The sequence below is a fragment of the Lissotriton helveticus genome, chromosome 8 (genome assembly GCF_964261635.1).
Source record: "Lissotriton helveticus chromosome 8, aLisHel1.1, whole genome shotgun sequence".
Taxonomy (NCBI): domain Eukaryota; kingdom Metazoa; phylum Chordata; class Amphibia; order Caudata; family Salamandridae; genus Lissotriton; species Lissotriton helveticus.
The window spans coordinates 225,131,206-225,143,992 of record NC_136069.1 but is presented as its reverse complement, the minus strand read 5'-3'; the positions used below and the strand labels follow the sequence as shown (position 1 = coordinate 225,143,992).

The 12,787-nt window shown below is 46.2% G+C and overlaps 1 protein-coding gene across 2 annotated transcripts in view; it reads right to left on the bottom strand.

Annotated features, from left to right (window-relative positions):
* Positions 1–12,787, bottom strand: part of HEPHL1 (hephaestin like 1) — a 367,396-nt gene that overhangs the window by 181,714 nt on the left and 172,895 nt on the right. The window contains exon 10 of one of the 2 annotated variants that reach the window (XM_078656967.1): positions 1,610–1,760. In XM_078656967.1, the coding sequence (XP_078513093.1) occupies positions 1,610–1,760 (151 nt within the window). The remainder of the gene's footprint in view (positions 1–1,609; positions 1,761–12,787) is intronic. The other variant, XM_078656968.1, reaches the window with a different exon arrangement.

The window sequence follows — 12,787 nt, the reverse complement described above, 5'->3', positions numbered from 1 at the left end:
CATATACATCATGGTTCATGTGTGAACCGCGTTTGACAGTACTATGAAAGCAGAAGAAAGATTAGAATCTATACTAATATTATAAAGAGAGAGCCCAAACCTTTGAGGTGGGTAATCTCAGGAACCACAGCACCAACCACAACACCCAATACAGCATTGGAAAGGACAGTTGAAGCAGATGGACATACGCTATACAGCTGCCCACCATCTAGATTAGAAGGGTAAAAGAACCTTAGGGGCAAAGTAGTCCCTTGTGGGCGTGGGTATTCTGCTCGGGGCGTTGTGCTGGGGACGTGTGCACACAGCGATGGGCGCAGCATTCCGACATTAAAACGGCATTCAGAAAAACAAAGCCTTCACACTACTTCCTTGTGGGCGTGTGCGTTCAGCCGGGGGCGTGGCCATACAGCGATTGGCAAGTCATTCACGCGGCATTTGTGGAAAAACAAAGCCTTCACTCTACTTCCTTGTGGGCGTGTGCGTTCTGCCGGGGGCGTGGGCATACAGCGATGGGCAAGGCATTCGCGCGGCATTCGTGGAAAATGGGCCGGAAATCCTGGATGCGTTCTGGAGCCGCCACGCACCATAACCTATTGCTACGGTGCTCAGGCGGGGGCTGAGGTGAGTCAGCATACCAGCGGTGCTCAGGCGGGGGCTGAGGAGAGTCAGCGTACCAGCAGGGATAAAAAAATATAAACAGGCTGCTCTTTCACACACACGCAGCGTCGCGTGCACGCTGTCACGCACTGAACTCTCAAGAGGCTGAGGAGAGTCAGCGTAACAGGCTGGATACCCAGACAACGTCGGGACGGGCTGCTAGTTATTTATAAAGAGACATTACCACCCAGTCACATGATTATAATGGTGGGGGTGCCATCGGCTGCCACAGGAACTTAATCTCCCACTTATTCATCATCCAACTTTAGTAGAAGGAAACTTGTGAACCTATAAATAAAGAACACTGGGAAAGGATTGCAAGTGCTCATTCTGCTGGTAACATTTTTATAATTTGCATATGTATGTATGTATGTAAATAGCACTTGTAAATAAACATCATGCAACATTTGGATTCATGTATTGATTTATATTAGTTGCATAAATAAACCCCATTTCACCAAGCGAAAGTACAAAGTAAACCATGAACACTCGCTGTAACAAGCAAATGCTTGGCCTTTCAAAATTGCTTTATTGTCACTTCTGTAAACTGGATCACACTTCTACAGAGGAAATCAGATATTACTTAAATCACTTGAAATGATCAACATAAGGACGTAAAGTGCTTGACAAGGACACTGTTCCCTGCAGCATAGTACAGCGTATCAAATAGTCTCATAAAAATAACAAAGCCTCAGATTGTTTCAGAATGCTTACCAAAGGTTATAAGCAAATAGGAGCCCTGAACCCTACACAATGATTTTTGTGGGCATAATGATAATGACTGGCGCAATTCAATGCATATGTGAGCACAGAGATCACAAACCCATTCAATGGAAATTTGCCAACTGTAGGGTGTATATACTTGGCTTCTTCTTTTCCATTGAAATGTTATCAGAGGTCTACTGGAAAATTAGATCTAAAATTCTGCAGAGGCTTCCAAAACATAACTTACAATGCATTTTGTTTGATTCCTGGAAAATTTCATCTTCTCTGTCGATGTTTAGTGGATCTTTAGCGAACATGTCAATATTTTTCTCGAATAACCAGCTCAAATTCTCATCAAAAACAGTAAACAGCAGGTAGAATTCTTTGTTGATTCCCTTCTGGAAATGAAAAAGAAGGATGGAAACTTGTGTTTATTGTTTCCTTTCAAATGCACAGATTATATATACTTTTCTTGGGGTCTCCTAGGTGCAAAATGGGTAACAGATGCTACGTGAATGAAAATCTTGGAGCTGGTGATCCAACGGGTATGCTCCCTTTCCAGCTAAAGCTACCTCTACAGGACACCAAGGGAGCATTCTCTGGCTGCCAGCTCCAAGTCACTCCAGTATGCAGGTGCCCCAGGGGACGCATCCCTCTTCCACCAGCAATACCCCCAGCCTAAGGAGAGGCTTTGGAACAATTAGGGAGTGCAGCCAGAGAAAGAGCTGACTTGCCTGAACAATTGGGGAAAACTGGAGCATCTCCCACTTCTTCTGCTATTTGAACACGCCTCTCAGGACTAGTTTGAGGGAAGTTCATTTGATGGATTTAATTGTTCAAATACACACATCTTCTAGCAGGAAGTTCCATCTACAACCCATTCACAGATCTGCAAGATTATAACAAGACTATTAAAAATGTAACAATGGAGAATAGGAGAGGCCACAAAACAACGGCCCCTAAAAAAACGTTACCAGCAATTTTCATTACTTCCACTCTCTCTCTTACTCGTCACATTCCTTATGACATAAGGTGACTTCCCCCTTAAGCTGCAAGGCAGGAACACACTATTATAAAGGAAAACGCCCCCCAACTCTTCCAGGAATTACATAATAAGGCTTTCCTTACCAAACCCTCCCAAGAGTACTATGCGGGCTCTCACCAATTGAATCGAAGCGCTCTATTCACTGTGAGGGTGGGAGGAGCATAGGGTACGTAGGGACTGATAACAAAGGGTAAGACTGGAAATGAGGATTACATGTAAGAATGTAAGGCATTATCTGAACATCCCTCTACACAGTCCTTAACAAAATTGAGTCAGTTAAGCAGAAATCTGTTTTTGGAGAAAAGCTTCACTAATGACCGGACATTATGTTAGAAATAAAAGAAATAAATAAATAAAAAATAAAATAAATAAAAAATAATAAATATAAAATAAAATAATAAATAAAAAAATAAAAAAATAAAAGAGCTCAGCTTGAAACAGACTGAAAGACGCTGGTAAAACACGCACCCATACAAACACCCTTCAAGTCCACATGTAGTTAACCATGAGATGTTCATATATCTAACGTCCATAAAGGTAGCCCCTAAATAAATGGATAGGAACTCATGAGTCAACTGACTCAATACTGCTAAAGAGATTTATGTGGGCCAAGAGACTCAAAGAAACTATGAATAAAACATCTGGAAACAGAGCACTTCTGACCCTAAGTAGACACCAGCCGATGAACTCAAACAACTTGAGTACTCCAGATAAACCCACACTGCTCTCTGTACATTATTATTATTTATTATAATTCATACATTTATGGACCTCAAACATCCTCTCATAAAGGTCCTCTAGGTGCTATCATCAGCCTCAACATTTTTCCCCAAAAAGTATTTTAAGTTTGTTTTTCTTTAAGTGGAAGCTGAATAGCACATCCATTGAAAATACAGGCAATAGTACACAGCAGACCATCGTATTCAGTACAAAACGTATTATTATTTTAAGTGCAATGCCAAGATGGGAAAGAGGGAGAAGCGACAGGGGAGAGCAGAGGAGACAGTCACTTCAAAATTGCAAAGAACTAAGGAGAAGCCAGCACTTTGGATTTTGACAAGTAAGTTGAACATTTGCATTCTAGCAGGGTAAATCTTAGCCTGGTTCTTGATTTTTGTCTATCAATGCAAAATCATCCTCAGTAGCTGGAGGGGGAGAAGACGGCCTACAAACGCCTTAGCTATATAGAACTGCTGGCATAAGTCCTAAGACAGTTCTGTACTTACCAGTGTTTTTAGTCTAGGTTTAAAGAGGTCCAGATCTTCGAATTTAGCCATTGTATCAACTACCAAGGTAAACAAATTTTTCATGCCAAATATATGTCATAATTTGGTCCACAACATATTGAGAGGAAGAGAGTATGTTTGTTTCCATTCATGAGCTAATGCTAGATGAGCTCCAAGTAAAAAATGTGTAATACGCTTGCCCGTAATTGCAGTTTACTGGTATTCGTCTCATCCCAGTATCTCCAACAATAATATCAAGAGATTCCACTCTAAAACTATGGCAGTTATCCTTTTGATATATTCCAGACCCTCTAACCAGAAAACCTGGACGGGATTACAATACCACCACATATGGGCCATGATGTCCCTTTGCCACAACCCCTCCAACAGAACTCGAGAGCTAAACATTACGTAAAATCTAGCTAGGATAAGATACCAGCACATGAGGATTTTGTAGCTGTTTTCTTTACATCGTGTGCATTTAGACGATTTTGCGACTTGCACACATATATATGTTCAGGATTCTACTATGATTTGCATATCTAGGTCTGTCACCCATGGCACCACATAGGAAGGTCTGATTAGTCTCTGTCAGGAGTTTAATAGCCTGACAAAGTGGAAAATCCTTTTTTTTTTAACCTCTTCTCAGGAATGTCCCTATCACATTTTGATCCCCAAAAAGAGCGTCTCTCTGCTTTTGCTGTTGTGACCTATGTGATGACTGGACATGCCTTAATGAGTCAGGTTGTGGAAGGTGGAAAGTCTGTTGGCATGCCACTGTAGTTTTAATGTGCCCTGCCTCGTATAGATCACCCAGAATTTCCATTGGAGCTGTGAACCAGACTCTGAAATTTCTGACTTCGTGGGGACACTGAACCAGAAAGTTTAGGGGGCATATATGCCCAGATGGGACTGCATTGCCTATTACACAACTAGGTATGCCATGCTCCTACCGACCGTGTTCACATGCCTCCAGCAGCGCGGGACACCGTGACAGTCAGCTCTGGGACACATATGCCCAGAAGGCACTGGGGCATGCCATGCCCCCACCAACAGCGTTCTTAGCTGCTCCATCCCTCCGGCAGTGCGGCCTTCACCCGGGCAAAGCCCTGGCAAGGGCTGGCTGGTCCACACCGGGAGGAGGCTGGGCTGCACCATTCCATTTTGATTCATCACTCGTATACCATCTGTGACATATGCAAGTGTAAACCTGTTTCATCATACTCAGAAGTTTCAGTGTCCGAACCTTCTTCTAAGGACAAGGTTACAAACAGTGCTTCTAAATCCTGTATCCTCTCAGTTCTGCCAATGGCAGTGGGGGCAATTAATGAGGAAATATGTACGGTCAAGGAGAAACTGGCCCAAGACATAATCTCCCCAACGCGCCCTGCAATTCTGAGCACCATGAATAATGGGAGGGGATGAGACCCAGTCAGGAGGGACTACCCAAGTGACCACAGCTGTAGAATCCCATTAATCAGCGGACATGAGTAAGAACTCGCCACCTAAAAATGGCCCACCTGCATGTAAGATAAAGTGAGTAGCAATATACGGGCAGTGAAGAGAATGAACAATTCCACCATTGTGCTAAAACTATATATATTTGCTGGCATATAAGTACTGGGTATAATGTACTCCTATTATGTGTTTCCTAAACTAGTTGCCTAGGGTGGGTGTTCTGCCAAAAATCCCCTATTGGGTGATCTAAATCTCCATTACCTGAAGGCAAGGTATGCAGTTCCCCGTCTTAGTCACAAATTGGATATCCCTCCTCGCAGAGGGAATATAGGAATCAGCTGAGCTCAGACTCAGACACAGCGATGACCTCACAATGATAGAAGAGTGTTCCTCTAATTTGAGCACAGAAATAGGTGTGTATTTATAACAACAGTACCCATACTTCCATGTCAATGCTCCAGCAGAGCTGACATTGTTTAGTTTCTCTGTGATAGCAATGTTGCCTCATGGATGGAATAATAAACAACAACAATTGCACAATGTGTGTTGAGGCCTTGTTCGAAATGTTTAAGGTGTCGTGATAGTGTACTTATGAAGTGGTTTTGTGAGCAATGTGGTTTCAGAGAAACTAATCCTGCACTGTCATGCAAGCAAATTTGTGTAAAACTTCATCATGTCGAAGAGAAGGCAACTTAAGAAATGTGTACATGTAAAAATGACAGTGTTTCCTCCCGGTCCTAACTGAACCATGTGTCACTAGAATCTGGTATTGTGCGCCCACGAGGAGTGGTCCTAGGCCTCCCCCCTGCCTCAGCCCCAATGTGGTGGTATTGAGAGGGGTCTCTTTGTTGGAATACATGGATGGAGAAGGTTATCCCAGTCTGAGAAATACGGCCAGTCATTGGTTAAATTAAGTGGGCAGTGAAGGGGGAATTCTGGCAAATGGGATTATGACTCGGAGGGTTGACTGGGTTGGGACATCTCCTAAAACCTCGCACGAGGATTCTATAGTTGTCAACTTTAATAGTCCTAGGGCTGCTCAAATGGTTTTGAATCTAGCAGGAGAGTCTACCTATAGAACAAACATTCAACCCTTTACTCTTGTATATTTTTATCGACCATTGGCTGCCCAGTGTTCTCCTCAGGCAAGTAAACCTAACCCGGACATGCGGGTAGCTGAAGGTGGCGACTTTGTTATACCCACTTATAATCGCTTTGAGGCCCTGGGGGCAGAATCGTCAGACTGACTCAACAGTTTCAATCATGTAAGGCCAGGCCACAAGATAGTGAGGGGGCAGGGAAAACGGTGAGTGCTAGTGGGGCATTAGACCAGTTAGTAGACATGAGGGCTATGCAGACTGAAGCACTTACTTTCATACCGGATGGTGACCCCTCCATTCTTCCTAACACCACTGATGATCAATTGAATATAAATGATAATTGTGTTTGCAATCTCACATTAGCTTCCTAGAATGTGTCAGGCATAAACAATAAAAGATATGAGTCTGAGGTGGTAATTATATCTAAGATAACTTTCCATGATAAGTCTGCAGGAGACGTGGGAGGCAGAAGGGGTCTTCTTTCTGGAGGTATATAAATTATATTTCAACCCCACTACACCATAAATCAGGGGCATGCAAGCGATGGACTGCAGCTTCTTGTTTCCCCATCTCTGAATTGTAGAATTAAGGAACTGATAACAAGTTGCCCAAACATACATGCAATTCTTATTAGCTCCCTTGCAATTGGTAATGTGGTCTTACTAAATGTTTATAATACCACATTAGGTCCCACATCTCTATTCTTAGGGACCAAATGCTCCATATTGAAACTTGTAACAATATAGGAGCTGGACTTATTTTAAGAGGGGATTTTAATATACGTCCATGCTTAATGGGGCCACAATATCATACTTTATGCGATTATGTGAGTCATGATGATTGTATTCACACGGAACACACTCAAGCTGGCTGCCTTTGAAATCACCTTCTTGCTGAATTCAATCTGGAGTGTGCTAAAACTGAGCAATTTCAATCTAATGATATACGTTTTCCTCCTACATTCACTGGTAGAGGGTAATTCTCTACAATAGATTATTATTTTTGTTTCAGTCTTTCTGATGAATATTTTAAAACACTTTAGGGTAAATGTCTTTGATTTCAGTGACCATAAATAAATTGACATCAACATGGAAGATCTTGGGGGCGTGGCCAGGCGCCAGCGAAGATGGCCGTCTGAGAGGGGAGCTCCGCCAGTGCTAAGTCTGTCCCCCAAAATATCCGTCCAGTATCAGCCCCGAGACGCACTCCAGCGCGATCCTGACATAGCCGTGGCGGATCGCTGACAGTGGCGAAACTCCGGGGGTGAGACGCACCTCCGGTGCGGAGCAAAGATCCCGTGTCTCGGAGCCTGGGCGGCCGGCAGAGGTGCTGGAGCCTCACGACCGGGCAAAGTGATCACGCAAGCCCCTGGCTTGAGGCCTGCCCGTGGGGAGGCGGTGCGCGCCGGGCCCTGCTCTGTGGCGGCGCTTCTGGGCAAACAACAGCGGAGGGGTTAACGGAGGGGAGTGAACCCCTTGAGACGTCCTGGACCTCTGCGGGGGTCTGACCTCGGACCCAGTGAAAGCGGCGCCGCTCCAGTAAGGGGCGCGGCCTGCTCAGCAGCAACCCCGATGATATAGCCTGGGACCTCAAGTGGAGAGGAGACAGGGCAGGGCCCTGAAGTCTGTGGGGCTGGGCGCAGCAAGGTGAGGCTACCACCGAGTCAGCGAACCTCGAGGTCTGGGACAGAGATTGGCATATCTGAGAAGGACCCACTGGAGATGGAGGTGTGAGCACAAGCATCACACGGCGAAATAGGCCGGTGGCGCAGAGCGCCGGGGCTGGAAGGGCTGCGTGGGCCATTTTGTGACCTGGCCCTAGAGCATTGCTGCACTGCCCCACAGGAGGGTAACAAAAGGCTAGGCCGATCGTGGGGACGTTGACCTGGAACTGGAGGCCAAGGGGACGCGAGAACGCTGCAGAGAGGGTAGAGGACATCCGAGTCCTGCGGGGGCTGCACCGGACACAGGGAAAGCCTAGAGGAGGTTGCGGCGGCGACCCCGGGCGTGGCGGAAACAGCGCATCGCCACCCGCATCTGACACGAGAGGGACCGGACAAGGATCCACGAGGCATCTCCCTGCAAGCCGGAGGGGGGGGCCGACCTGGACGTGGGTCCAGCCGCCTAGTTGAACCTCAACTGACTCGGGGAGGGGTGAGGCTCACGACGCGACTCTCTGGGCGGACGGGTCACCATCCTGAGGCCGAAAAATTACGTGGCCGTCCAGACCAACAAATTGGACAAGTATGCAGTCCCTGTGGGGCAGGACCAGGCTGAGAGTACATCGGAAGACCAGGCAGGCCAGAAAGAGCCGTCTTTGGCCTCCATTATGATGCCGATACAAACACTTTAGACCAACCTGGTGACAAAAATGGATAAAATCTCGATTGACGTCAACCTTCTCCGAGCGGACCTCGGCAAAACCAAGGAAAAGGCCAAAGCAAACGAGTCCAATATACGGGAGCTCCAGACCTCCTCGAAGATGCTGAAAAAACGCGTGAGCGAACTGGTACACCTACACAGGCAAATAGCCCTCAAGTTGGAGGATCAGGAAGGGAGTGCCTGCAGAAAAAACAAACGCGTGGTGGGAGTGCCGAAAGGAATGGAGGAGCCAAGCGTGGAACTGTTTCTGGAAGACCTTATCCTTGCCCACCTCAAGCCTAAGCGCTTGTCCAATATCTTCACAATAGAACGCGCCCACCGTGCGCCGGTCCCACGACCCAAGCCGGGTCCGCCGCCCTGGACAATCATCGTGAAAATCCTGAACTACAGGGAATCGGGACGCAATCCTCCAGGCGGCGAGGCAGATGGGGACTTGCAATATGAGAACGCAAAGATCCGGTTCTTCCCGGATTTCACGCTTCAGGTCCAACGGGAAATGAATTCCTTTGCGGGTGTGGAGGCAGCACTCTGAGAAAGGGGACTCAAATACATGATTTTCTTTCCTGCCAAACTGAAGGTCATCGCAGGGGGTAAGTCCTTGTTCTTCACAGCGCCATCAGAAGTGCAGGACTGGCTTGAGAGGGAGTCACCGCGAGAGCCAGCCCGCACAGAGGTTGGACGTTGGAGAGACAATCAGGAAGCCTCGCCGGGATCTACAGCAGGGAGATCGGAGGCGGATGTTCAGAGTCAGCGATCCTGGCGGTCAAGGTCTGCCAGCCCCAAGTGAGGGTCTCTCCGGGACACGGATGGCAGTTAGTGGATGCAGACACGTGATATGGACCTCGGTGAACTGTAATGTATAAAGTCGTGAAATGTTAGAAGCATGGGCCTGTCCCAATTGGGCTGGTGCGGAGCTCCGGAGGGGGTTGGTGCACCAGGGAGCTAGTGGTGAGACCCGATACCAAGCCAATTCTTATACTGGGAAGGAAACAAGCTTCCGGGGACTGGTTTCTGCCATTTCAGGCGTCGTCGGCCCGGCTTCTGTCCACCAATAGCGTGGAAGGGTATACTCAGACATGAGTCCCTTGCTCACTGCTCCATCAGGATTCAAGCAAGCCGGGCCGACGACGCCTGAAATGGCAGAAACCGGTCCCCGGAAGCTTGTCTCCTTTCTGGTGAAGAATTGGCTTGGTAGTTTGGTCTGCCCTGTTCCCATGATGCACTGGGCCAGGGACAGACTAATTTGCATATAGCCAGGTTCTGAGCTGGGATGGGGCAGTGAGCTAAATAATGGTGATGGATCAAGCCCTGATCTTTGGACTGGGTAAGAGTGGTCTGCTTAATTCAGACACTCTGTTCATCACCACCCCCTTTTCTGAATCATTTTGTCCACCAATAGCGTGGAAGGGTATACTCAGACATGAGTCCCTTGCTCACTGCTCCATCAGGATTCAAGCAAGCCGGGCCGACGACGCCTGAAATGGCAGAAACCAGTCCCCGGAAGCTTGGCTCCTTTCTGGTGAAGAATTGGCTTGGTAGTTTGGTCTGCCCTGTTCCCATGATGCACTGGGCCAGGGACAGACTAATTTGCATATAGCCAGGTTCTGAGCTGGGATGGGGCAGTGAGCTAAATATCGGTGATGGATCAAGCCCTGATCTTTGGACTGGGTAAGAGTGGTCTGCTTAATTCAGACACTCTGTTCATCACCACCCCCTTTTCTGAATCATTTTGTCCACCAATAGCGTGGAAGGGTATACTCAGACATGAGTCCCTTGCTCACTGCTCCATCAGGATTCAAGCAAGCCGGGCCGACGACACCTGAAATGGCAGAAACCGGTCCCCGGAAGCTTGTCTCCTTTCTGGTGAAGAATTGGCTTGGTAGTTTGGCCTGCCCTGTTCCCATGATGCACTGGGCCAGGGACAGACTAATTTGCATATAGCCAGGTTCTGAGCTGGGATGGGGCAGTGAGCTAAATAACGGTGATGGATCAAGCCCTGATCTTTGGACTGGGTAAGAGTGGTCTGCTTAATTCAGACACTCTGTTCATCACCACCCCCTTTTCTGAATCATTTTGTCCACCAATAGCGTGGAAGGGTATACTCAGACATGAGTCCCTTGCTCACTGCTCCATCAGGATTCAAGCAAGCCGGGCCGACGACGCCTGAAATGGCAGAAACCGGTCCCCGGAAGCTTGTCTCCTTTCTGGTGAAGAATTGGCTTGGTAGTTTGGTCTGCCCTGTTCCCATGATGCACTGGGCCAGGGACAGACTAATTTGCATATAGCCAGGTTCTGAGCTGGGATGGGGCAGTGAGCTAAATAACGGTGATGGATCAAGCCCTGATCTTTGGACTGGGTAAGAGTGGTCTGCTTAATTCAGACACTCTGTTCATCACCACCCCCTTTTCTAACTAGAGATATTAGGCATACTTATTTCAGATTCTCCAGACATATTACTCCTGACAGAAACGTGGCTAACCAATGAATCTGTACCTAATATCCTAGCAGCCTTCCTGGAAAATTATTATCTACATTACTCTAACAGACCACAGGAAAAAGATGCGGTGGGGTTGTGGCAGTTGTCAAACAACACTTCATATTTAACAAACTTACCCCTATATTGATCCGTATTGTGGATAATACGTTGATGAAATTTGACTCCTCCACTTACCCACTGCTATTTGCCCTCATGAATAGACCCCGGGTCATATGCCGCAATTTCCCCAAACTTTGGCGGATTCATTAGCTTCTTTAGCCATCTACCACGTGAAAATCATTGTTTTGTGGAGATCTAAACTATTGTATGAATGAGGACGCGGGCAGCAAAATGGCTATAGATTTAATCAATACACTAACCAGTGTCAATTTTGACCAACATGTACATGAACCCACACATGTAAACGGTCACACTTTAGATCAGATTTGGTCCTCTAATTTAACAATTTCGGGTTTCATTGTCTCCTCATGTATTTGGTTGGACTATCACCTTACTCAGTTTGTTTTGAAATACTCCTCCTTACCAAAACCTCCCCCTTGTCCAGGCATTGTGTCTAGGAATTGGATAAATCTTAACTTGCGTTGTGATACATTGGCACATGCTTTACCTACTCCCACTGAGAATCTGGATGATCTTGAGGAGGTATTAACGGATTGGCCAATAGTAGCCAGTAAGACACATGCCCCTCTCTGAAAAATAAAAAAATTCTCGACGTCACAAAGCCTCCAAATAGTTTTCAGGCGAGTTAAAATCTGCAAAACTGGAACTCCGGCAAGCTGAATGCATATGACGTACTTCCTATTTACCTGGAAATAGGGAAGCTTTTGTACAACAGGCAAAATCTCATTTTTTTCATATAAAGTTTTGAACTCAAAAAACAAAACTAAGGTTATTTTTTTGAGACTCTAGGAGAACTATCCAATTTGAGTAACCATACTAGTGGTACCCTCTCAAGCGCTATGTAATGCCATGTATTCCTTTTCTGTAGACAAAATAAAGCTACTAAAAGATGGTATTCCACCAATTTCTCTAAATATTGTAACCTCACAAGAAGACAAAAACTCTGAGGTCCTCCCAGATTTCCCGGATGTTAGTAAAGATCATCCTATAAACTTGATGGCTAAAGTTAAAGCGGGCTATCCTAATGAGATCTGTTCCCCTCAGATTAAAAAAACAGTCTTTTCCGTTTACCTGAGATAGCCACCTTTCTTCTTAATCTATCTCTCAGGCAGGGAAAGGCCCCACACTCCTTCGAGGAGGCTGTCGTGCTCCTCCTGCAGATAAAACCTTGGGAGGATCCAGCTATTTTAAAAACTACAGGCTGACGTCATTACTTCCCTATTTGGCAGAATTATTAGAGACTCATGTTGCTCAACTTCTCTGCTCCTTGTTGGAGGAATCTGACTATCTTGACCCATATCAAGCTGGCTTTCACCCAGCTCATACTATAGAGACAGTCAGTCTCGCCATCATGGACGATTTAAGGAGAGAAGCTGATAGAGGCTACATAGTGACTTGTCTTATTAGATTTATCTGCGGTCTTTAATATGGGCCATCATACTATTATGATTGGCCGTGCAATTGCTGCAGGCTTGCAAGGTACTACCCTTGACGGGATGAAATCCTTCCTTTAAGACTGTTTACAACTCGTTTGTCTTTTTTCTTTTTGTTCTTCTAGGTTTCATCTCAAATGTGGAGTGCCTCAGAGTTCCTCTCTA